The sequence below is a fragment of the Mus pahari genome, chromosome 20 (genome assembly GCF_900095145.1).
Source record: "Mus pahari chromosome 20, PAHARI_EIJ_v1.1, whole genome shotgun sequence".
NCBI classification, from domain to species: domain Eukaryota; kingdom Metazoa; phylum Chordata; class Mammalia; order Rodentia; family Muridae; genus Mus; species Mus pahari.
In genome coordinates, this window is record NC_034609.1 from 27,684,000 (window position 1) to 27,707,791 (window position 23,792).

The 23,792-nt window shown below is 46.7% G+C and overlaps 1 protein-coding gene across 2 annotated transcripts in view; it reads left to right on the forward strand.

Annotated features, from left to right (window-relative positions):
- Window positions 1-23,217, forward strand: part of Cdh5 (cadherin 5) — a 40,659-nt gene extending 17,442 nt beyond the window's left edge. For both annotated transcript variants that reach the window (XM_029532628.1, XM_029532629.1), the window contains exons 3-12: window positions 5,751-6,039; window positions 6,840-6,956; window positions 8,337-8,501; window positions 9,495-9,682; window positions 11,175-11,425; window positions 15,776-15,918; window positions 16,728-16,852; window positions 17,199-17,307; window positions 19,477-19,722; window positions 21,101-23,217. In XM_029532628.1, coding sequence (XP_029388488.1) covers window positions 5,751-6,039; window positions 6,840-6,956; window positions 8,337-8,501; window positions 9,495-9,682; window positions 11,175-11,425; window positions 15,776-15,918; window positions 16,728-16,852; window positions 17,199-17,307; window positions 19,477-19,722; window positions 21,101-21,618 — 2,151 coding nt within the window. In that variant the 3' untranslated portion in view covers window positions 21,619-23,217. The remainder of the gene's footprint in view (window positions 1-5,750; window positions 6,040-6,839; window positions 6,957-8,336; window positions 8,502-9,494; window positions 9,683-11,174; window positions 11,426-15,775; window positions 15,919-16,727; window positions 16,853-17,198; window positions 17,308-19,476; window positions 19,723-21,100) is intronic.
- The last annotated feature ends 575 nt before the right edge of the window (window positions 23,218-23,792 follow it).

Sequence of the window (23,792 nt, forward strand, 5' to 3'; positions counted from 1 at the left end):
AAAAAAAAAAAAAAAAAAAAAAAAAAAACCTTTTTCACTGGGCAAGATGGCACACGCCTTTAATCCCAGCACTTGGGAGGCAGAGGCAGGCAGATTTCTGAGTTCGAGGCCAGCCTGGTTTAAAGAGTGAGTTCCAGGACATCCAGGGCTACACAGAGAAACCCTGTCTTGAAAAAACCCCCAAAAACCAAAAAACAAAAACCCTTTTTCATCAAATATAGTAATATAAACCTGAAATCCCAGCCTTCAAGAGACCAAAGTAGAAAGATCAAGAATTCAAGGCCAGCCTGAGCTACATGGTTAGGTACCGCCATTAATAAAATAAAATGGGGGCTGGTGAGATGGCTCAGTGGGTAAGAGCACCCGACCGCTCTTCCGAAGGTCCGGAGTTCAAATTCCAGCAACCACATGGTGGCTCATAACCATCCCTAACAAGATCTGACGCCCTCTTCTGGAGTGTCTGAAGACAGCTACAGTGTACTTACATATAATAAATAAATAAATCTTTTAAAAAAAATTTTAAAAAATTAAAAAAAAATAAATAAAATGGGTGTATATGTGTGTGGAGGTTTCTTGCACAAATTATCCTATTATCCTTGCTAGGCGCTCCATGATCACACACAGCCCAGGCCTGACCTCGGGAGAAGCAGTGTCAGAGTCTGTGAATTCGTTGTCCAATTCTAGAATATAACCAACGGAAGTCCTTCTCCCAAGAGCTTGGAGACCATCTTAATAGCAATGGACCTTCTTCTCACCATGTCAAATGGTCCTGGATATCAAAATCACCCACTCTAATTCAAAGGAATGGCCGCCTAGTGGGATTTCACGGGCATTCAGGGGGTGACAGATTAAGCATTTTAAGCCCTATCTGTGAGGAAGAAAGCTGACAGAGTTGACGTCTCACCATGTTAGCTTCTTCGAATCCATACCCCAACTATAAGAAGGACCAGGTCAGTGCACTGGAGGAAGAATGAGTGGTTCCAAGCCTTAGACTGAGCGCTAGGAAGACAGCCCTGGGCAAAAATGTGCTCACCGCTCTCGTGGATAGTAGGGATGGAGAAACTTCTTCCCAGAGACCACTATGGCCCTCTGCCTGGTCTTATAAATAAAGTTTTATTGGAACACAGCCACACTAATTAGTTTACTGATTGCCTATGACCGCTTTTATGTTATAAACAGCAGCATGGAGTGTTCTGTGACCAAGACTCTGTGATCCAAAAAGCCAAAATTATTTTCTCTCTGGCCCATTACAGAAATCATTTAGCACCCTCTGCCTGGGCCTTGAGTGGGCCTTCTGAAGCTTCTTCCATTCACAAATCTCGTTGTGCCCAAGAAATTTTTATGTAGCAGGTTATATAGACATATAAAATAGGTATACAGGTCAACATTGATAATAGATCATAAAGCAATGCATTTTTAGACAATTCTTTGGTATACAGGTAACTATCATGTATTAAAAGGAAAGCAAATTAGCACCATAATGAAATTGATACTTACTTATTCTTGTATAAATAATTGTAGAGGCAGGCCTGGAGGGGCTTGCTTAGAATATCAGCACTAAGAAGGCAGAGACAGGGAGATCCCTGGGACTTGTGAACCAGCCAGTCTAAGCTACTTAGCAAGCTTCAGGCTAGTAAGTGACCATATTATACCCCCGAAAGGTGGACAATGCTAAGAAACACATCCAAGGTTGTCCTCTGACCACTGCATATATGCACCCATATGTGTACATATACCACCTCCCCTAACACACACATACACTAAAATTTCAAAAAAAAAAAAAACTTGGCTGAACATTTGATGGGCCAAAGTATGTTGGAGTCAGTGTTTTTAACAATAGATGTGTTTGTCTATTGTCTATCTGTTTGAACAGGGTCTTGCTTTTATCCCTGTCTAGCCTGTAACTCACTTCTTATCTCAAGCTCACGAAAATCTGCCTGCCTATCTGGTATTGAAGGTGAGGGACCCCTGGATTAATATTTTGACCCTGTGATACTCAGTATAAGAACACTGCTTTGCATAAAAACATATTACACAATGGCAGAAGCATGTTTAGAACTATTTTTATAAATGCTTTTCTAAGATAAAATCCGCTTAACTATTTTTTAATGAAAGTCAAGCCAACAGCTCAAACAGATTTTTTTTTTTAAATCAACTGTTCTGATGCAATCCAATTCAAAGACACACTAATGTTGACTCCTGTACACTGAGGAATGGGTGGCAGGAGAATGTTAAAAGTCTATTTTACAAAGCATGGTGGCATATGTCTTTAATCCGGGTGCTTGGGAGGCAGAGGCAGGTGAATCTCTGTGAGTCTGGAGCCAATGTGGTCCACATAACAAGCTCCAGGACAGCCAAGGCTACACAGACCGTGTCTCAAAAAAAATGATTATATATATATATATATATATATATATATATATATATATATCCTATAAGGATATATAAATATAAAATGATATGAATATATTAAATATAAATATATATTTAAAGGTTATTTCATATATTATCATATCATTGTTTCTATAAGAACAGAAAACTTTGTCCATACTGTAGTCTATACAGTAGTGTTAAATCTAAGCCAAGTGTCTCAGGTGTCACTCATTGGTGTTATGTGGTACTAATGCACTCACAATGCTTAGTGCACCCCCAACACCTCCTCGTGCACATGCTCTGTGTGGAGAACCAAAGCAGTGGTGAAGTCTCATGATACAACACAGGCAAACACCTCCACAGACTCCATCGCACGCTGGATTATGATTACATTTTTGGTCATTGTGCGTGAAGAAAGTATTCAGTGTTGCCAAATTTTTCACAACTCCTACATTTAGGCATGTGACAGGGCATGGGGGTTGATGACTACAGTGTGAGAACCTGACACTGTAGAGAAACAGCATATATCAAAGAACCCCACAAGCTGTGTGGACAGGAGTGTTGAGAAGATACAGAAACAGGCTGAAGAAGACCTTTGAGGGGTGGGCACAAGTCTGGACAGGGCATCACAATGGCCTCCCCAATTCCTGATAAAGGAAACAGGTGGGGCGGTCTGGGAAGTGTCTACTAACAGTCCCACCCACAGCTCCATGACTGGGCACACGCCCAATGACTGGGTACACGGGTTGGTCTGGCTTCCAAGTATGGCTTTTTTTTTTTTTCTGGATGATGTAAATCCTGTCCCCTGACCAGTCAGAAGGAAAGACGCACATCTGGAATTACACAGTGAGCTCTGTGTTATTGAGGGAAATACCACTAGTCCAGTTACTGCTTTCCCAATGGGATAACTGGCCATGAATCATCCTCTGAGGAGAATGGTTAGCCGTGAGGTAAGATCTGAAGGATGAGTCAGGAAGAGCTATCAGAAAGTGGAGGCTGGAGCCAAACAGGACATGCTTTGGAAGGGTAGCAGACATTCTGTGTCTTATGATGACAGAACCTATTTGGGACCTAACATGGGGTCAGAGGAGTAGAGGAACCGCACGTGATTCCCATCCTGGCTAAAAGAAGAATGTGAACAAGACACAAACACAGGACTCCAAGGGTCCCCTCCTGGCTCTGAGGGCACAATCTGAAGGAAGTGCGTGTTTACCGAGGTCAAAGTCTGGAGCTTTTGTTTATAATCCTGGATGGACAATGGGAGCCAGATGGGAGTAGCCTACCAGGGCAGGACAGCTGTTGGCATTGCAATATTTCATCCAAACACAGTAATAATAGAAAGGGGCAGGACCAAAACTATACTCCAGTTCAGTGGTGAGAGAAGCAGAGAAATTTAAATGAAAGAGCATCCAGTGGGAGTCCTGGCCACCATTCCTCCAAACTGTCAATTAATGAACAGCTGTTATACTTTAGGGTACTTCTAGAGGGTCCCAGGATTGGTCCACACCCTTCTGGAATCGCCTTCTCCCCAGAAGCTACTGTCCTTGACCTCCTGGCCACCCTCTCTCTTCCCCTACCTTTTTAACTACTTGTTTATTGCTTCATCTGATCGGAAGTGCCGCCCCCTGAGATGTCAGCCTCAGTTCTGAGAGCCAGACGGGGGGGCCTTGGATATCTATGGATTCCATAGCGCGCCTGATACCTGGTAGGCATCCCAATTTCTGGGTTTGTTTGTGTTTTTTTTTTTTCAAATGGAATTCTGTTAGTGTCATTTTAGCCTTCTAGAAAAGTATTATTTTGAACTCATGAAATATAAACATATAGCTTAAATATCCTCTTTTTTGTAAAAACAAAAAATAGAATACTCAACACTCAAGCTTCCTATTATCTTTTGACTTGTGGGTCTGTCATCAGCAATTACTTTCATTTACCTCTGTAATGTTCAGTTCAAGGCGCTAGGCATACGTTGCTTTCCCTTAAGCTACTAATAGCATGTGTTATACAAGAAAAAAAGCTCTGTGATCTGAGAGGTACAGGACATCCTAAGTTAAAACAAAGCTCACGGGGTTCTGTTCTACAGGTTAGACACTGTAACCAAGAAGCAACTAACATGTCATGATCACCAAGAAGAGAGTATTTTATGCATCATTCCAAAAGCAAGTTTACTGGGACCGATCCTTACTGTGCTGATAATTGTCTGACATCTGGGTTTGCAGGGAGTATGCAGATGTGTAGAACTTACCACAGTGTAAATACTCAGCCTTTGAGCTGACGCTGTGACATTCCTGAAGGCAGAGTTGGTACAAGATGTACAGGGCCCTACGCTATTTAGTGTCACCGCCCTACTCCCACAGAAGACACAGTGACCTCAGGAATGTGGTTAAGTGCTGGGACATGGTTAGAACCATGAATTCTGAGTATCTGTAAGCCTTCGCCTCTCATATCTCTCTATGAGTCACATGTCTGTTGCTGTGACAAGATACTTAACAAAAGTTCAGGAAGGAAGAGCTTAACTGAGCTCAAAGGTTTAAAGGTGCAGTCCACCTTGGCGGGGAAGTCATAGCATCACAGACATCTATAGTTGGAAACCAGACAGAGATGGATGCAAGAGCTTTACTTACCTCGTCCATGTGGACCTTCTCATTCCTGTCAATGCTCTCTAGAAAACAAAACAAAACAAAAAACCATAACACAACTGACAACAGACACCCATCTCCAGAGGCATGTCTCCTAGACTGGTTCCAAATGCCCAAATCCTGGGTCAACAGACCGTCTATTACAATGATTTATTTCATTGTACATTCAGATAATTTCCTTTTTGATACGGCCACGTTTAACAGCCAGATCATGAATATTCCCCAATTCTAGCCAAGTCTTCAAAAGCCATGTTGACATAAGCCAGCTCCAGTACATCACTGGCACGTGTCCCGATTTTCTGCAAGGGACAAGTGAAGACAAGGTTTCTGGCACTCATTTCCACGTGGGAAGCTGTACCCATGAGTGCAAGTCAACCTTAGGGATCCAATTAGGTCTATTTTAAAGATGAGATAGTAACAAGCCATGTCTTGTTGGGGAGAAAGACACTCTTTATTCTCTGGTAGCAAGGGCATTAGTAGGCTCCATTCTAGGCATTGGGCACAGCTAAGAAAGGTCCACCCCTGCCGTGCTTGCAGTGACCTGGTGAAGAAGAACTCACTGGTGACCAGTCCTAAGCTCTTGTTTAAAACTTCCGTGTCACAGTTAGCATCTCTACTCAACACTACGTATGGTCAGCATACATGCATGAGTCGTTGCATGCATGCACGCACACAAGCGTGCACACTCATGTGTGCACACATACTGCCCATTCTCAGCTCATGTTGCCTGTTCTTCCCCAGATCAAGTCCAACGTGAACCGCCAGAATGCTAAGTATGTGCTCCAAGGAGAGTTTGCTGGCAAGATCTTCGGGGTCGATGCTAACACAGGGAGTGTGCTTGCCTATGAGAGGTTAGACCGGGAGAAAGTCTCCGAGTACTTCCTTACTGCCCTCATTGTGGACAAGAATACCAACGAAAACCTGGAGCAACCTTCCAGCTTCACGGTCAAGGTGCATGACATAAATGACAATTGGCCTGTGTTTTCCCACCGAGTATTCAACGCATCTGTGCCAGAGATGTCAGCTATAGGTATGTGCCTAGTCTTCCTTCTCTCTCCTCCTTTCCTCAACACCAGCCTGAAGACACCTCTCACATCAGCACCTCAATGCTTAGGGTTGGGCTCCAGTAAGCTCAAGGAAGTAGTCAGAATGCTATCTTGTGCCTTTACATGATTTCAAAATGTGTCCCTAAAGGCTAACCTCCAGACTAGTCCCAAACTAAACCCTGACCCTAACCGTAGATCGGTTTTAATCCTCACAATGTGCTGAGCACCGACGCTCATTATAGCCTGACCCCAGAGTGTGTCGTCACCCTAGATACAGGCTTAGGAGGCACCAGCCTGTCCTTATCCTGCTTCCAGAAGGTCCAGGCAAAGAGTGTGTCTCTCTCTACTCTTCTGTCTGGGATCTGTGTTCAAGGCCATGGAGCCAGACCTCCTTGAGGAAACCCAGAACTCCAATGAGAAATGAGATCTCAACCCCTCTGGGGGCTTTGCCCTTCCTAGTCCCGCATCCATACTTTCAGAAAATGAAAATCCACTCCAGCCCAAACCTCTTCCCTTCTTCATTTCTCCAGTAAACACATGCACCACCTGTTCTCTCTGCCCGCTTCATGACTGCTGTGGCCGGGCTTACCCTTGCTGGGCACTCCGTCCTCATGATGGCTTCTCTAGCACAAGGCAGCCTTCATCCCCTCAGCTTGGACAGTAGGAACAGCAGAACCCCATCTACTCCCACCAGGAAATGGGGTGAGGGCCACAGTCATGAGCAGATATACCAGAATACTCTCTCTCTCTCTCTCTCTCTCTCTCTCTCTCTCTCCCCCCACAGGGACCTCTGTCATCCGTGTGACAGCAGTGGACGCAGATGACCCCACTGTGGCAGGCCACGCCACTGTTCTGTACCAAATCGTGAAAGGAAATGAGTACTTCAGCATTGATAATTCTGGTCTGTATGACTAAACCTTTTGGGAGGGTACCCATTTGGAGGGATGGGGGAGGGACTTGAATATTCCAGGTGCCAATGTATAGAGAACATTAACCTGATAGGTGTCACCAGCCACTGATCCAGAAAAGGAATGCATACACGTAAAGGCATGTTGGAGTGGGTTAGGGGAGAAGAAAGCAGTCACGTGCCCAAAGCAGGACCTCAAGCATGACCAGGACTCTTCAGAACATGCTGGTTGGAAGGTCTTTGCAAACGTTCAGAGACATCTGATTTGAACCCAGGACTGCTGATGAGCCCTACAGCGCTTGCACAAGTTAGCTACCACCTAAGAGCCTCACTTCCCTTGTCCAGAAGTTAGGAATGCTCACACCCCCTTGCGCGGTAGCCGAGCCATTGGAATTCGATTTCGCATAGGCACAGCCATGCCACAGAAATTTCTTTCCGTGCCTTGTTAGGAGGAAAAACTTTAGACCAATTAAACTTTATCAAGTTTAATTTTTGCAAAGAACAGTTCACAAATTGGGGACACCCCAGAAGCTAAACAAGTTCAGAGAAACCCCAGGGCTGCCACATAGTTGAGTGATATTTATAGTACAGGAAAAAGAAAAAGAAAAAAAAAAAAAAACCCTGCATCTAGAAAGAGCTCAGACGGTTCCAGCTGGGGTGTCTGCCTGTTATGAATAGCTGTGAACAGGTGGCAGCCTATGATTAACTGAGGCACAGCAGCTGTGATTGGCTGAGCATACTCCTAAGTTAGGGCTTTTAAGTTTATTTACATGCTACTAGGTTGCAATTCATCACAGGATCCAGGTCTGCAAGTCCAGAAAGGCTGCTCGGGGCCAAATTTGGTGTCTAATGAATTTTAAAAGCTGTAAGTACTGAAACTTGGAAGCAAGAAAAAAGGCCAGTCAAGCCAGACACCCTTGTCTTCCAGAAGATGAGCAAAGACGGAGTGTGACTAGTACTTACTTCTATGTGCACCAGGAGACACATCACTAACCTATCACAACACTCGTGGCACTAAAAAGGGCAGTCATTTCTATGTATGTCAGTACAGACATCATTAATCAAGTACAGCACAGCCAATCATGTTTATGTGTACCAAGGCAGACATCACCAATCCATCGCATTCGGAGCCTGGAATTGGCAGGATGGTCTTTCTCAATATAACATTCTCCCTGGCTAGGAACAATATTGGACCATACATTTGGCCAGCTTTTAGCCACACAGGACAAGGGATGGAGTTAGTGGGTCTGGGGTTCCCAATCTCAAATACATAGTGAAGTCGCCTGTGTATTTCTGAAAGGATCTGAGCATTCAGATTTTTCTCAAGGCTCCTCAGATAACACACAATTCCTGTTGGGGCACTCTTCTTTTCAGGACTCATCTTCACAAAGACCAAAAACTTGGACCGAGAGAGACAGGCTGAATACAAGATCGTGGTGGAAACGCAAGATGCCTTGGGTCTGCGGGGAGAGTCGGGCACAGCCACGGTGCTGATCAGGCTGGAAGACATCAATGACAACTTCCCCATCTTTACTCAGTGTAAGCCCCTCCCGTAGGCCTTTAAGTGTACAGGGGCTGAGACAATCCAGATTCAGTGATTTGGGAGCTCTCAGAGAGTGCCCCAAATGTCTCTACTTCTTGCTATATCCCAGGGCACTCCTGAAGCCAGAGTATGGAGACCCTGATGCATCCTAATGCCTCGCTCTCAAGGTCACCCAACTGTCCACTAATGAGTCCCTTCACAAACCAGATCAAAGAAATTCACAGCCCTGCCGATGGCACTGCAATGCTTCAAGTTTCACTGAGAGACAGGAGCAGTTTCACCCAGAACCTCTGAGACTGAGGACCCGGCCATAAAATCCCAGAGAATAGGGTACAACCACAACCTGGTATAGACAAACCCACAAATTGAATTTCCCTTTAGAAAGTGTCTGTCAAGAGCTTTTCCTGTGCCCCCCAGTGAGAGTGGGCAGGGGAAGTAAGTTGCTATGCTCATGGAACCGACTAGCTATGTGGAAATTCAGGTCTCATCTGACTCCCAAATTATCTAGTTCTGAAGGAGCTCTATTACTTCCTGAAGGCAAGATTTGTCTCGCTCGCCTATTGAAGTTTCAATGTACAGAGGAGCTAAATCCTGCCAGCTAGACAGATGAACAAAAGGCAAGGCTGGCCTCCTTACCTTGGGACCCAGAATCACACCATCCTAAGTTTCTTGCCTGTTTTCTGTAGCAAAATACTGTTTGATACCCAGATAGGGCAGCACATGCCTGTGACCCTAGCATTCAAGAGACAGAGACAGGAGATTTGCCAGTTCAAACCCAACCTGGGCTACCGAGCAAGCATCTATCTCAAAATTCCAAAGGCTAGGGGTATAGTTCAGTGATAGAGTGCTTGCCTAGCCTGGGTAAGATCCTTGGTGTGTGTGTGTGTGTGTGTGTGTGTGTGTGTGTGTGTGTGTGTGTGTGTGATAATATGAAAGGGCAATTGTCTTATCTATCTCGTTAACTCTTTGCGGTATCCTATGCACATCAGCCACATACACATTTTCGGTGCCTGAAGATATCCGTGTGGGCAAGCCCTTGGGCTTTCTGACTGTTGTGGACCCAGATGAGCCCCAGAACCGGATGACCAAGTACAGCATCACTCAGGGCGAGCACAGGGACACCTTCACCATTGAGACAGACCCCAAACGTAACGAGGGCATCATCAAACCCACGAAGGTATGTAGACCTGCAGAACCGAGCCCAGCCATGGGCTATGATGTAGACCTGCAGAACCGCGCCCATCCATGGGCTATGGAGTTTGCAGTATCCAAAAGACGTGCTCAGGGATCACTTGTGAGCCACAGGTCACTGAAAGAAAATGTTCTTGTACAGCTCAGAGCTGGCCACGAGCTCATGGAGACTATAACTCATAGTCTCAGCCTGAATTGTTCCAGAGATAGAGTAGAGGCAATACTTTGGGTGTGATATGTTTATTTGGGCAGTCATCCCTAAAAGCCTCAGGAGCAAGGATAGGTGGCAATCACTGATGAACAGATTCAAGTGGGGCCCAGACCTATAGGAGCATGATAGATCATGTCTCAGAGTTGCAACAGAAAAATCAGGCTCTGGAATAAACAGCCACAAACCCTGTAGTGCTGGCAGACAACACTTGTTCTAGTCTCATTTCTCATGTTGCGATAAAAATAACCTTGACCAAAAGCAACTTCAGAGAAAAAGGGGTGTATTCGATTTACAATTCCAAGCTGAGTTCATTGTTATGGAAAAGTCACAGAGGCAGGAACTTGAGACAACTGGTTGCATCACATCCACAGTCAAAAGCAGAAGGAAATGAATGCACTCATACTTTCTGTCTGTGGCGTTGGCTATCAGCTAGCTTTCTCCTCCCGTACAGTTCAGGGCCAGGCCTAGGGAATGGTGCTGCCCACAGTGGGCTGGGCCTTCCTACGCTAATTAACAATCAAGATAATCCCCCATACACAAGCCCATATGTAACCTGATCTAGGCGATTCCTCAGCTGAGGTCCCCTTCTCAGGTGATTTTAGATTATACAGCAAGTTGATACTTAAAAAACTCACCAGCACCATGCCCCTAACATCAACTCCCTGTGTCCCAACAGTAGAAATCTATCATCATATATGTAAAGAATGTATACCTGAGGGCACAAGTAGCCATGGACAGTGGCTGCTGCAGGCAGCAAATGGTCTGACCGACTGAATCCAGAAGAGGGAGAGGAGCTTTCATGTTTCCAGAATGTTCAGGTAGAGGACTGAGCACATACAGACAGCCACCAGAATCCGCAAAGCTCTCAGACAGTAGGGTAGATAATCATACAAACAAAAGCAACAACAACAACAAAAAAATGTAACTGGTCTATTCAAGGCTGCAGAATAATGCCCGAGAAGAAGGTGGTACCTTCTAGAGTACTTTCTGAGAGGGTCTCTTACTACCTGCTCCATAGCAAACTGCTACCCCTTCCTCAGGATGAACAGGAAGAAGTTTGCTAGGCAGACAAACCCAGGAGAAGTCTCCTGATTTCTCAAAACCAGGAAAGGTCCTACCTTTGACTAGCACCACTAGGTTATTGCCCCCTTGAGATGAGGACTGGGACTGGGCGTGTCCTTGACTCAAAGAACAGGTCCAGGTACAGAGGTGGGGCCGGTAAAATGAAAAGCGCTAATGTCAGTCCCCATCCTTCTTACCCATGCAGTCCCTGGACTATGAAGTCATCCAGAAGTACACGTTCTACATTGAGGCCACAGACCCCACTATCCGATTCGAATACCTGAGCAGCACTGCAGGCAAAAACAAAGCCAAGGTCACCATCAACGTCCTTGACGTGGATGAGCCCCCTGTCTTCCAGCAACACTTCTACCACTTCAAGCTGCCAGAAAACCAGAAGAAACCACTGATCGGCACTGTGGTGGCCAAAGACCCTGACAAGGCTCGGCGCAGCATCGGGTAAGGAAGTGGTGGGTGTGAGGTGATAATGCCATGGTGATCCTGGCATGGGCATCCTTACGCCTGATGGTCTAAGATCAAGGCTCAGAGAAGGACACTGTCTCTCAGAACCTCCATGGAAAGATGCTGAGGCTAGATCCTGGCTCTTTCCATGGAAAGATGCTGAGGCTAGATCCTGGCTCTTTCCATGGAAAGATGCTGAGGCTAGATCCTGGCTCCTTCCATGGAAAGATGCTGAGGCTAGACCCTAGCTCTTTACATGGGAAGTTGCTGAGGCTAGACCCTAGCTCTTTACATGGGAAGATGCTGAGGCTAGACCCTAGCTCTTTACATGGGAAGATGCTGAGGCTAGACCCTGGCTTTTTCCACTAATACCCTTCTCCCACCAGCTCCTGTCTTGTCTATCTTGTCTGGACCAGGCCATCCTCTGTTCTTTAAAGGACTTTAGACCTTGACTCACATAGCTCCTGCCTAAGGGAGGCCATCAAGCAGGAATGGCTTATCTGAAGCCCCATCACCAAAGACACAAAGCCAGAGTGTTCCTTTCACTTGGTGAAACCACACACTTCTATAAAGAGATCTATGGTAGTTCCCACTCCCACCTGGTCCTCGAGTGGGCCGAGTATTCTTTCCTTCACAGCCACATGAACCAACCGATGCACAGATGCTGTGTCCATGGTTCCCGTTTGTGGTTTTGCTGTCATTTGCTTTGGATCGTGTCTGCGCAGTCCGTCAATCCTAGCTCGTTTTCCATTGCCACAACGCTGTAGCATGGGCTGGATAGTTTATGAACCACAGAGCTCTATCTTAAGGGTCTAAAGGTGCCAGCACCTGATTGCCATCTAATGAGGTCTTGCTTGCCGCAACATGGGGAGACCTAATGAGCTTGCCAGTGTAGGTCTTTCTTTGTCTTCTTATTAAGCCGCTAATCCACCATGGGGGCCCCACCCTCATGACCTAATCCTAACAGTAATCAACCCCCCCACACACACACAAAAGCTTAATCTTCAAATATCACAAATATATGCATCTGTGGATACAGTTTCTAATATGTGGACCTTGGAGGGTGTGGAATGAGACATTCAGCACCGTGTCCTTGTTCCTCTGTCTTAACCAGATGTCCTGCCTTTAGCCTCTGGGACGAAGGGAATACGTAGCTCTGCTCAGACTTCCTGGAGTCACATAATACTTAGTAGAAAGCATGAATTCAATCCAATCTGATTTTATCCCACACATGAAGCCAGCTGTGTCAGGCCTGTTGACTAAACAGCATTATTTCCCCGTTGCTGTTATATATTTAAGTTCTTACTTAGACTTGACCTTACCTCTGAATTGCCCACTCTGCCTGTTCCTCTGTGATGCTCTGCCTTAATGAAAGAGCTTTCTGCTGAGCTTTTAATCTGTCTAACAGGAACCCTTCTCTCTTTCTTTCTCTCTTTCTTTCTTTCTTTCTTTCTTTCTTTCTTTCTTTCTTTCTCTCTCTCTCTCTCTTTCTTTCTTCTTTCTTTCTTTCTTTCTTTCCTTCCTTCCTTCCTTCCTTCTTTCTTTCTTTCTTAAGATAGTGTCTATGTAGTCCCGACTGGCCTTGAACTGCAGTAATCCCATCTCTGCCTCTTTTACTACTGAAACTCCAGGGTACATTCCACCACACTTGACTTCATAAGAATAATTGTAATATAGTTTTTTTTTTAAAAAAATATGTATATCCTAATGAGGTATTTTTATCTGGTTATTCTTTTATTTCTCTCTTTATTCTGTGTGTAAGGGGTGGTGCATGCCATAGCACACACGTGGAGGTCAGAGGTCACTTCTGGGACCACGTGAGACCCTGGGATAACTCAGGTTATCAGGCTTGGCCCTAGGCACCTTTGCCCACTGAGCCGTATTGATGGCCCAAGAATTGATTTTATATATCGATATTCATTTACAATCCTAGCATTGGTCAAGAGTCTCCCAAGCACCCTACCTCTTGGGTCACATCCCCAGGCTTCTGTTACCTCCCCCCACCCCATTTCAGACAAGGTCTCACTAAGCAGTCCACTGTAGCCATGAACTTACCCTATAGACCAGGCAGACCTTGAGATTCTAGCTCTAGCTTAGCTTCCTGGAATTGCAGGCCTGCATCACCAGGCCGAGCAGTATTAGGTCTTCTTGTTGACAACAAAGCACGCCTTTCCCATTTGGGTCCATCTCACACACCTGGGGACCCAACTTCACTGTCATCTATACCACGGGATTTATAATTAGAATCTTGGCTGTTTCTTTGGTTGGAGACTTTATTGACTTGGGATTGTTTGGTTTGGTTTTCTTGTACGAGTGCTGTAGGGGTTGGGTGGGTGGCCTAAAATGTTCTGTGATATAATACAGTTGTGCTGCACCCATTTTGACTGAAATATCAATATTTCTCTTTTATGTATATTAATTTTTCTGTCCAGTTAACTAAGATTTGCCACTGTTTTACCTTCATTAATGTCTTATAACTTCTTTTTCCAGTGCAAGGGATAAAAGCCAGGGTCTGCGCACACGAAGCCAGTGCTCCACAGCTGAGCTCAGAACCTGCAATTTTGCAACCCTGTGAAATCAGCTAGTTTGTTCTTATGCTTTTGGTCCTCAGTGCCACGTCATACGATGATATTAAGCTTGCCCGTCCTGTTCGCACGTTATTTCTGTTTGATAAATTCTCCAACTTTACCTCTGACTTTTCTAGATTGTGTGACTTTAAAAGCAGTGCACAGTCGGGCTGGCTTTTTTTTTTTTTTTTTTTTTTTGGTTTTGGTTTTTCGAGACAGGGTTTCTCTGTATAGCCCTGGCTGTCCTGGAACTCACTCTGTAGACCAGGCTGGCCTCGAACTCAGAAATCCGCCTGCCTCTGCCTCCCAAATGCCGGGATTAAAGGTGTGCGCCACCACGCCTGGCTTGGGCTGGCTTTTTAATCTCAACAGAGTTAGCTTGTGTTCAGCCTGCTTGCTGATTTCATCCTTTGTGCTGGGCTTGATCTCGCTTACCTTGTTCTGTATTTCCTACTTCTCAAAAGGGACAGGCTTCCTCCTGCCCCTCAGCTCTGCTATAACCCTCCCTTTCCCCCCCCCCATAGACATTTGACCGCAGATTTACTTCTGTCTACAGAATCTTAAATGTTTCCTAGTTAAAAGTATCAGTCACACATGCACGAACAACTTCATTTCAGCTCCTCCCAAACGAAGTTCCTACTTTTGATTCAGACATCTCTTATAGCTTTAAAACAAGGCTTTCTTTGCGTAATCAGAACCCAACTTTATGGATGATGTATTTCCCAAATAATGATATATTTACAAACACACGCGCGTGCACACACACACACACACACACACACAAAATCATCTTTTGCCTTTTAATTTTAATGGCTCTTGGCTGTACTTGTGTAATCTTCAGGTAATAGAGACTTCTCTTCAAAAGTTCTGCCAGTGTGTTCTAGCATTCACCTTTGTGGAAACATCTGGAGTGGGTCTAATTTCCCTTTCTTCTTAGGGAACCTATTCTTTGTTCATGAGAGTCTCTACCCTTCAGTTTCCTCTCGCTGCTGGGACATTCAAAGGACTATCAGCATACACTTCACTATTGCTATATTTTTATAGTTATGCCCAAATATCACTTGATCTGTAGACTCGGGCCTTCTTGCTATCAAAAAAAGTATTATACTTGGTATTACATCTTCTTTCTTTGTCATGGCTTTTCAGTAGTAGCAACAATCTTCACACACACACACACACACACACACACACACACACACACACCAGCTATGGTGTACGTGATTTTAAAGTTACTTAGTTTGAAATGTAGCTGGGTGGAGTATCTCGGGTACCCCATCCAATCGTAAGATAACCACATCCTTCAGGTCGAGCATCATCACCCTGCTCATGTGTACATCGAGCATCGCCCTGCTCATGTGTACATCGAGCATCGCCCTGCTCACGTGTACATCGAGCATCGCCCTGCTCACGTGTACATCGAGCATCGCCCTGCTCANGTGTACATCGAGCATCGCCCTGCTCACGTGTACATCGAGCATCGCCCTGCTCACGTGTACATCGAGCATCGCCCTGCTCANGTGTACATCGAGCATCGCCCTGCTCANGTGTACATCGAGCATCGCCCTGCTCANGTGTACATCGAGCATCGCCCTGCTCACGTGTACATCGAGCATCGCCCTGCTCATGTGTACATGTGCAGGCCCACTCACTCTGGGTGGTAAGTGTAGAGAAGGTTAGAAGTGGGTGTGGGGAAGGATACAGGGGTCAAGTCTCTGTCATGCTGAGGACTTTAGAAACAGGGAAGGACAAGGAGAGCCATCAAGCTCTTTCTCCTGGACAGATACTCCATCCGCAAGGCCAGTGACAGAGGCCAGTTCTTCCGAATAACCAAACAGGGGGACATCTATAACGAGAAAGAACTGGACAGAGAAACCCACGCCTGGTATAATCTGACCGTGGAGGCCAACGAACTGGATTCTAGGGGTGAGTAGATCCGCCTTCCAGGCCATCTGGGCTCTTCTTTTTCCCACATTCTTTCAAACCGACATGATGCATCGTTTTGGACCTGTCAATGATGCTCGACCTGAAGGATGTGGTTATCTTACGATTGGATGGGGCACCCTCGATACTCCACCCAGCTCCATTTCAAACAAAGTAAATAACTTTAAAATCAACTACACCATAGGCCCCCGGGAAGCATTCTCTGCCTGGGAAATGTTGACCTTCCATTTCTGAACATGCTCCTTGGACCACCATCTTATAGGGCACCCGCAACCTTGTTGGGAGTACAGAACAAAAGAGCACCACCCTAGACTGTGGATGCATCATAGTTTAAGAAGCTCTGTCATGAAACAGACTGTCCAGGCATCTCTGTGATGAGATTCAGCGAAGGCACATGCCACAGGCAGACTTTCCGAGGGTTTGGTCCAGAGAACACAGAGAGACTCGAAGGCTGTGCATGGACCAAATGCTGCATGATTCTTAGTGTTAAATGCACTTAGCAAATACTCCTTTGTGCACGGAGACCTGGTTTTGTTTGCTTGATGCACTGGGGGTGGTTAGCTCTTGAATTCCTATAAGCAAGTTTGCTCCCATATGAAGGTCTACCCCCCCCCCCAACACATACGTTGTCCTCCTCCATGTTCCTTCCATCAGCAACACCATCTCTGGCCTTTCCTCCTGAAAAAACAGAAATGGCCTCCACCACACATTGCCCCAAGACTGTCCATCCAAACATCTTCCTAGGCCAGCATCAGCTGGGACCAGGATGAAAACAAGCTGTCTCCCTGCAGGTAACCCTGTAGGTAAAGAATCCATTGTGCAGGTTCACATTGAAGTTTTGGATGAAAACGACAATCCTCCGGAATTTGCCCAGCCCTATGAACCTAAAGTGTGTGAGAATGCTGCCCAGGGCAAGGTGAGTTGGCCTCGAGTGGGGGAGATGGGGGGGCTAGGGAGCAGTGTGTTTTCAAGTACATGGCATGGGAGAACACTTTCCTGTCCACCCAGGGTTTCCTAAGCTATAAAGTAACTACATAACAAACCTGAATAAAATGCTATTCCCATTTTACAGGAGGAGAAATGTAGGCTCTGGGAGGGTCTGAAGAATAGGTCAGGGATAAGTGAGTTCAGGATGGTAGTAGACAAAGCGGTTTTGGGGAGAGCATAGTGCTGCCGCAGGTAACAGGCAACCACCGTCATGTCTAAACCCATCCTTGAACCCCCAAACCACCCTGATCATTTACCTATCTCTCCCACCCCAGCTGGTAATACAGATCTCTGCAACAGACAAGGACGCGGTGCCAGTAAACCCAAAGTTCAAGTTTGCCCTGAAGAACGAGGACAGCAACTTCACCCTCATAAACAACCACGGTAAGCCTCAGAGCAGATGGTTGGCTCTGAGAAGGTCAGGGGTGTCAGTTAAGAGTCTTGAAGCACTATGATCAAGTACTAGACCAACATGGGGTGACAGGTCTCCAAAGGGTCTTTCAAGTTATGGGGTGTTCTATACAACTCTCACCATATAGATTGTACAGTTGGTCTATGCTGTAGTTGAAGCCACCTGGCCAGGCTTCATGGTCCATAGTACATGATACAGGGGATCGCCATGACCCTGAAGGGGCTTCATTGAAGAGGAACACAGAATGGATACAGGGATGCGGGCAGCCAGCTCAGTCCAAGCTATCCAAAGGCTCCTTCGAATACTGGGATTATTCCAGAGCCCAAACTGGAAACAGGAAGTCATGAACCCCAGGAATGCAATGAGTTTTGTTGCAGTTCAGCCAGAACAGGTATCCACCAAAGAGTGTTCCCTGAACTGGATCTGATCCAACAATCACAGCATAGCACAGCTCATCTATTCAGCCAATCAAAGCCCAGAGAGCCTTGTGAAGTCAGTGGTGGCCAGTCGGGGGATCTGGTGAAGATCCACTTGGTAGAGCGATGACCCTAACCCTGATTTAATTCCATCTGAAAGTGGTCAGGCTTCCACAACCTCTGCAACTTTCTAAGAAAAAAAAAATACACCCTTAGGCATGATTATAGCAACTGATCACCCAAACATGGAAAGAAATCTCCCTGTCCCTTACTGATGACACAGTGAGGACCCTGTACTGAAACAGCCCATTGTCATCTTTGGGGAAAGACTAGGGAAGAGGGTCCCTGAGAGTGGGGGTCATGTACTCATCAGCCACAGACCAATCAAGCAAGACGAACACCGTGGCCTACAAAACGAGTAAGGTAGCCATGCCGTGCTGACAGTTAACGACACAACTCAGTACTCAGAAAATATCATTGCAAAAATATCATTCCCACTGTGTACCTTGAACGAACTAAGAGCTGGGATCCGTTGTGGAAAGTCTAAGAACTACCCCAAACGCATATCTCATGTGCAACGGGAAGCGAGTCTGTTGGTCTCAGAGTCATTTGCATACATATGTTTTGCATATCTCATTTCTCCTAATTTGCTTTTGGCTGTGTGGCTAAGTCCTCTGACCATTGGTGTTACAACGTCCCAGGAACCTACAAAAAGCACCTCAGCTCTCCTTTGCCCACAGCCACTGAAGAGTAACAACAGCAACAACAGCAGTAGCAGCGCGTGCATGCACGTGTGCGTGTGCGCATGTGTGTGTTTATGCATGTGTGCGTGTGTGTGTGTGTGTGTGCGTGTGTGTGTGTGCGTGCGTGCGTGTATGCGTGTGTGTGTGTGTGTGTGTGTGTGTGTGTGTGTGTGTGTGTGTGTTGAAAAGGAAGGGTCTGGGGCTGGAGAGATGGCTTAGTGGTTAAGAGCACTGACTGCTCTTCTAGAGGTCCTGAGTTCAATTCCCAGCAACCACATGATGGCTCACTACCATCTGTAATGGGGTCCGAGAACCTCTTCTGGTGTGTCTAAGACAGCAACAGTGTACTCACATAAAATAAATAAACAAAGAAAAGGAAGGGTCTGACAATCAGGTTGTTTATAAAGGTCCCTGGAGGATCCTTCTATGCAGTAAACTAATGGTTAGCGCTGAGGATGGGAGATATTGGCACGGAAACTGGTTCTCATCTGCAGAATGCCCTGGGACATCCTCTCCCAATGACAAATGGGAGTACCACTGGGGAACCAGGCTTGCAAACCTCCTTTGCAATGATTCAGAGGTGGCACTGGTGCAAGAAAAAAAAAAAAGCATTATTTTCCCAATGTTTGTGTGTGTGTGTGTGTGTGTGTGTGTGTGTGTGTGTGTGTGTGTTTGAAATAATTCAGCAATGAACTGAGTCCCTGTTCGGATGGTATTGGAGAAGGGGATATGTACCCATTGACCACAGAAACAGGAAATTGGGGTCTTACATGCTAACTGAGCCGTTTTTTTCAGGCTGGGTCAAAGCAGCTGTCCTAGTGCATCCTCTGCAAAGGGACAAGCCTGTGCTCAAGGGGCTCAGACATGAGTCAGGGAACAAAGAAGGCAGGGAAATCACCCAGAAAGGAGGCAGCTTCCCCCCATGGGGCAAGAGGGCAGATGCTTCTGGCAGAGCCTCACTCTGTGGTCTTGGTGTCTGCAGACAACACCGCCAACATCACGGTCAAGTATGGGCAGTTTAATCGGGAGCATACCAAGTTCCACTACCTGCCCGTGCTTATCTCAGACAACGGGGTGCCCAGCCTGACTGGAACCAGCACGCTAACCGTGGGTGTGTGCAAGTGCAACGAGCAAGGCGAGTTCACCTTCTGTGAGGAGATGGCAGCCCAGGCGGGCGTCAGCATCCAGGCGCTGGTGGCCATCTTTCTCTGCATCCTCACCATCACAGGTCAGTGTCTCATGGGACAGGGAGGAGACATCAAGATGGCTTCACAGAAGAGGCAGGGTTCTAGCCCCATCCTGCAAGACTCTGGAGCTCACAGTTCTTGTGTAGCCTACAGAGATATAGATGTAGAGCCTTAATGGGGCAAGGGAAAGAAGGGATGAGCCACAGATCACGGTTCAAGCTAACTCCGTTTCAAAATAACCTGGGGCCCGCTGTAGCTCAGGGGCAGAGCACGTTAGCATGTATCAGGCACCAGGTTCAATATTGCCATTTCAAAACAACAACAACAACAATAACAACAAAAAAGGCTATACTTGGCATTCAATCGATTGCTAAATATAGTTTGAGTGCATAGTACATTCTGGGTGTCATTCAGGACGCTGATGTACATTAAAACGATTGTTTGTTTATATTACTCATTTATTCTGAGACAAGAGCTCACTGTACAGCCCTTGGCTGGCCCAGAACTCACGCTGTAGAGCACGTGGGCCTTCAATTCACTTGTCTTTGCCCTCAGAGTGCTGGGATTAAAGCTGGGTGCCACCGCTCCTGGCTTTAATTGTTTCTGAAATTCCTTTATAATGGGACGTTTTTTGAGACTTCTAGCTTGGAATGTCACTGGGGGATTTCTTTTGCTTTGATAGAATTCCTACAGTCTTGGTTTTTGTTTTGTTTTTTGCTTTTGTTGTGTTTTTGGTTTGGGTTTTTTTTTTTTTTTGTTTGTTTGTTTTTTTTTTTGAGCCCTGTCACTTTCAGGAGCACTTTAGTCTGACATTTCCTAAGAAACAGACCTCAGACAAGGATTTGTGAAGGGCAAGCTTCCAGGAAAGGTATTATGCCTATGTTAACCAACCTCATCCCCTTGGGGGGGTACCAGGAAGTTTCCTGTGAGCATTAGCACCCAGCGCAGTCTGGCTTCTCCAGTTGAGGGCTGACTGCTGACGTTCCTTCTAGAAAGTATTTTCTCTGTGCTGTACCAGCGCCACGGGATACACTGAGGGGCTAGGATGCCATGGGGCACAGGTGGCCAAACACCAGTGTCCCAGAGCAACCAATGTATCTACAGACAGGAAAACTGAGGCTTGGGGAGGCCATGCCCACTCTTTGTATTTAACAGATTAGTAACTAACTCCCGGTTAGAAAGACGAAGGAAATGGCTTGGGCCTCATTGAGGGAGCTCTCTCTGCCACAGTGAGCTGTGAGGATCAGGGGACCTTCCCACACTCATTCCCATCCAGTCCTCAGGAGGGTCAGTATTGTGCCACTGACTTATATTTTGGGCTAAATCAAATCTGTTTGCCCAATCATAGTAGTGCCAGCCCTGGAGTCTGGGCTGGCCCCACGAACCTGTCTGACCCACATCTGTTGCTCTGACTTGCAGTGATCACCTTGCTGATCATCCTGCGGAGGCGGCTCCGGAAGCAGGCGCATGCTCATAGCAAGAGTGCACTGGAGATTCACGAGCAGCTGGTCACCTACGATGAGGAGGGCGGTGGCGAGATGGACACCACCAGCTACGACGTGTCAGTGCTTAATTCTGTGCGCGGTGGCTCCACCAAGCCCCTGCGCTCCACGATGGACGCCCGGCCGGCAGTGTACACGCAGGTGCAGAAGCCGCCGCGCCTGGCGCCTGGACTGCACGGAGGGCCCAGGGAGATGGCCACCATGATCGACGTGAAGAAAGAAGAGGCAGACAATGACGGCGGTGGCCCCCCGTATGACACACTGCACATCTACGGCTACGAGGGCGCCGAATCCATCGCAGAGTCCCTCAGTTCCCTGAGCACCAATTCCTCCGACTCTGACATCGACTATGACTTCCTCAACGACTGGGGACCCAGGTTCAAGATGCTGGCTGAGCTGTACGGCTCAGATCCCCAGGAAGAGCTCATCATCTAGGGTTCTGGTCTTTGGGCCTGGGGACCCAATCTCATTGCCACCAGGATCAGACACCGGACACTGCCTTCCCTGATTTCCAAGGAGTGACACAGATTCTTCGGCCCAGCGCCCTTTGCCTGTGGTTCCCAAAGACCCTTCCGTTCCCAAGGTAGCAAATTCCAAGCCCCTTAAATATCCAGGAACAGAGGCATATCTTATTGATGGCCACTCCAAAAACTGGAAAAGTGAGGGTAGTATTCTGTCTCGGCTCCCCCACCCCCNCCCCCACCCCCCTCCCCCCTCATATACGCACATACACACTCCCAATCTATTCCAGACCTCCTGTCCCTTCAAAACTGCCAAGCAAACTGACTATGCTGAACTTCTAGTCTTCCCCAAGGGTCCCTGAGCCCCTGGTAAGGCTGTCTCTCTGAAGGTAGAAGACTGAATAGCATGCATGCACTATGGGACAGGACGCTCAAGTCCAATCCAGAGGGAGGCTGTAACTCATCCGTTATGCCTGCCCTCAGGAGACCCAGCACTGCTGAGCCTCCCTCACACCTACCCAGTGCCCAGCCCCTCCCCAACCCCTCCCCAGGCCTGTCCAGGGAGGAAGGAGACTGTCCACAGCTCCTGACCTTGGGTCCTGAGGTGATCCGGCAGGCCTGCAGCCCCATGCACTGCTTTACTGAGCAATGAATGACCCATTCCGTCAACTTCAGGGAAATGGCTTGTCGAATTTGAAGCAACTGTGAATTCACCCAGGAAGGATTGTGGGGACCATAGGTGACAGGTCATAGGTGACAGGTTATACAGCAAGGATAGCCTCTACCCACTCACCAGAAAGATCCCAGAAGAGCTAAGAGGCCCCTCAGCCACTCTGCCCTGCCCTGGTTGCCTGCAGGAGGCAGTCACCTCACCTGGTCACTCACCCTTCCTTTTCTCTTGCTGTCTGCTTATCTCTTGGGGGCGCCCAAGACGCAGCCTCTGCAAGCCTGGCTGACGTCCCAAAGCAACTGCATCACAGAGCCACCAGGCCACTCCACTCACCTTTTGTCTAGTTACCACATCTCAGGGAATGAACCCCATCCCCCAGGCACACCTTGCAGAATGCAAGACCCCTGCTCTTTCGAGGAGCAGTGTGGCCTCTCTCCGTCTCTCCCTTGGAGGGAGTTGAGTAACTTTCCACCAAGTGACAGCTGGAGGGTGGAGCACACAGACTCAAAGAGATCCAGGTGAGGCAGAAACTGCCTTCCACTCACCTTCCTTTGTGGGACCCTCCCCCAGCAAGGCCTTTCTGCAGGGGACTATAGATAGCACTGACATTTGTCTAATCAATAATTAGTTTCTCTTAATTTTTTTTTTTTACTAATGATACTTATTATAAGTCTCTAGTTCTCACAAACATAGGATAAGGTTTGTTGTGTGATAAGCAGTTTGTTATTTAGGTTAACAATTTTTTTTTTAATTTGGGTTTCTTAGTTAGAAGAACAATTCCTGTAAGTTTTTATTTCCTTCTTGTAGTCATTGCTGTAAGGATAATGACTATCTATTAGTCACCCTGGTGCATGAGATGTACTGTACCCTTTTTTATATCTAAATAAAAACATCTTGAAATTCGTCCTTTTCTAGAGCTGAAAGAGCTCATCTGAAGCACATACACATGCATGCACGCAAATGGCACACACAGACATGCATACACGTATATAACTACTACCGCCCTCATCAGAGGAACTCAGAGGGCAAGGGAGATAGTAAGTCACCACAGAAGTGGATTATGGGGCTAGATAGATGGCTCGTTGGTTAAATGTGTATACCACTCTCGCAGAAGACCCAAGGTCACTTCCCAGGATCCACATTGGACAGCTTACCTGGAACCCCAGCTCCAAGGCATCCATCGCCCTCTTCTGGCCTTGGAGGGCACCTGCACTCAAGTGTGTTTGTGCACACATAACCAAAAGGTCTATTCTTTCACAAAGAAAAACTGATAGTGACAGAAAATGAGAGAGATCCAATTCAGCCTTCTATCCACTCAGCCTTTTCACCCCACAATGCTCTATGCCTTACCCCCATATTTCCAGTATATGCAGCAATCGGGGGTGCTGTTTGGGAAGGGCAGCTGCCTTTTGGAATGAGCAAAGAAGCAGCTCTTTTCCTGGACAGATAAGACACTCAGCCAGCCCTACGCACACGGC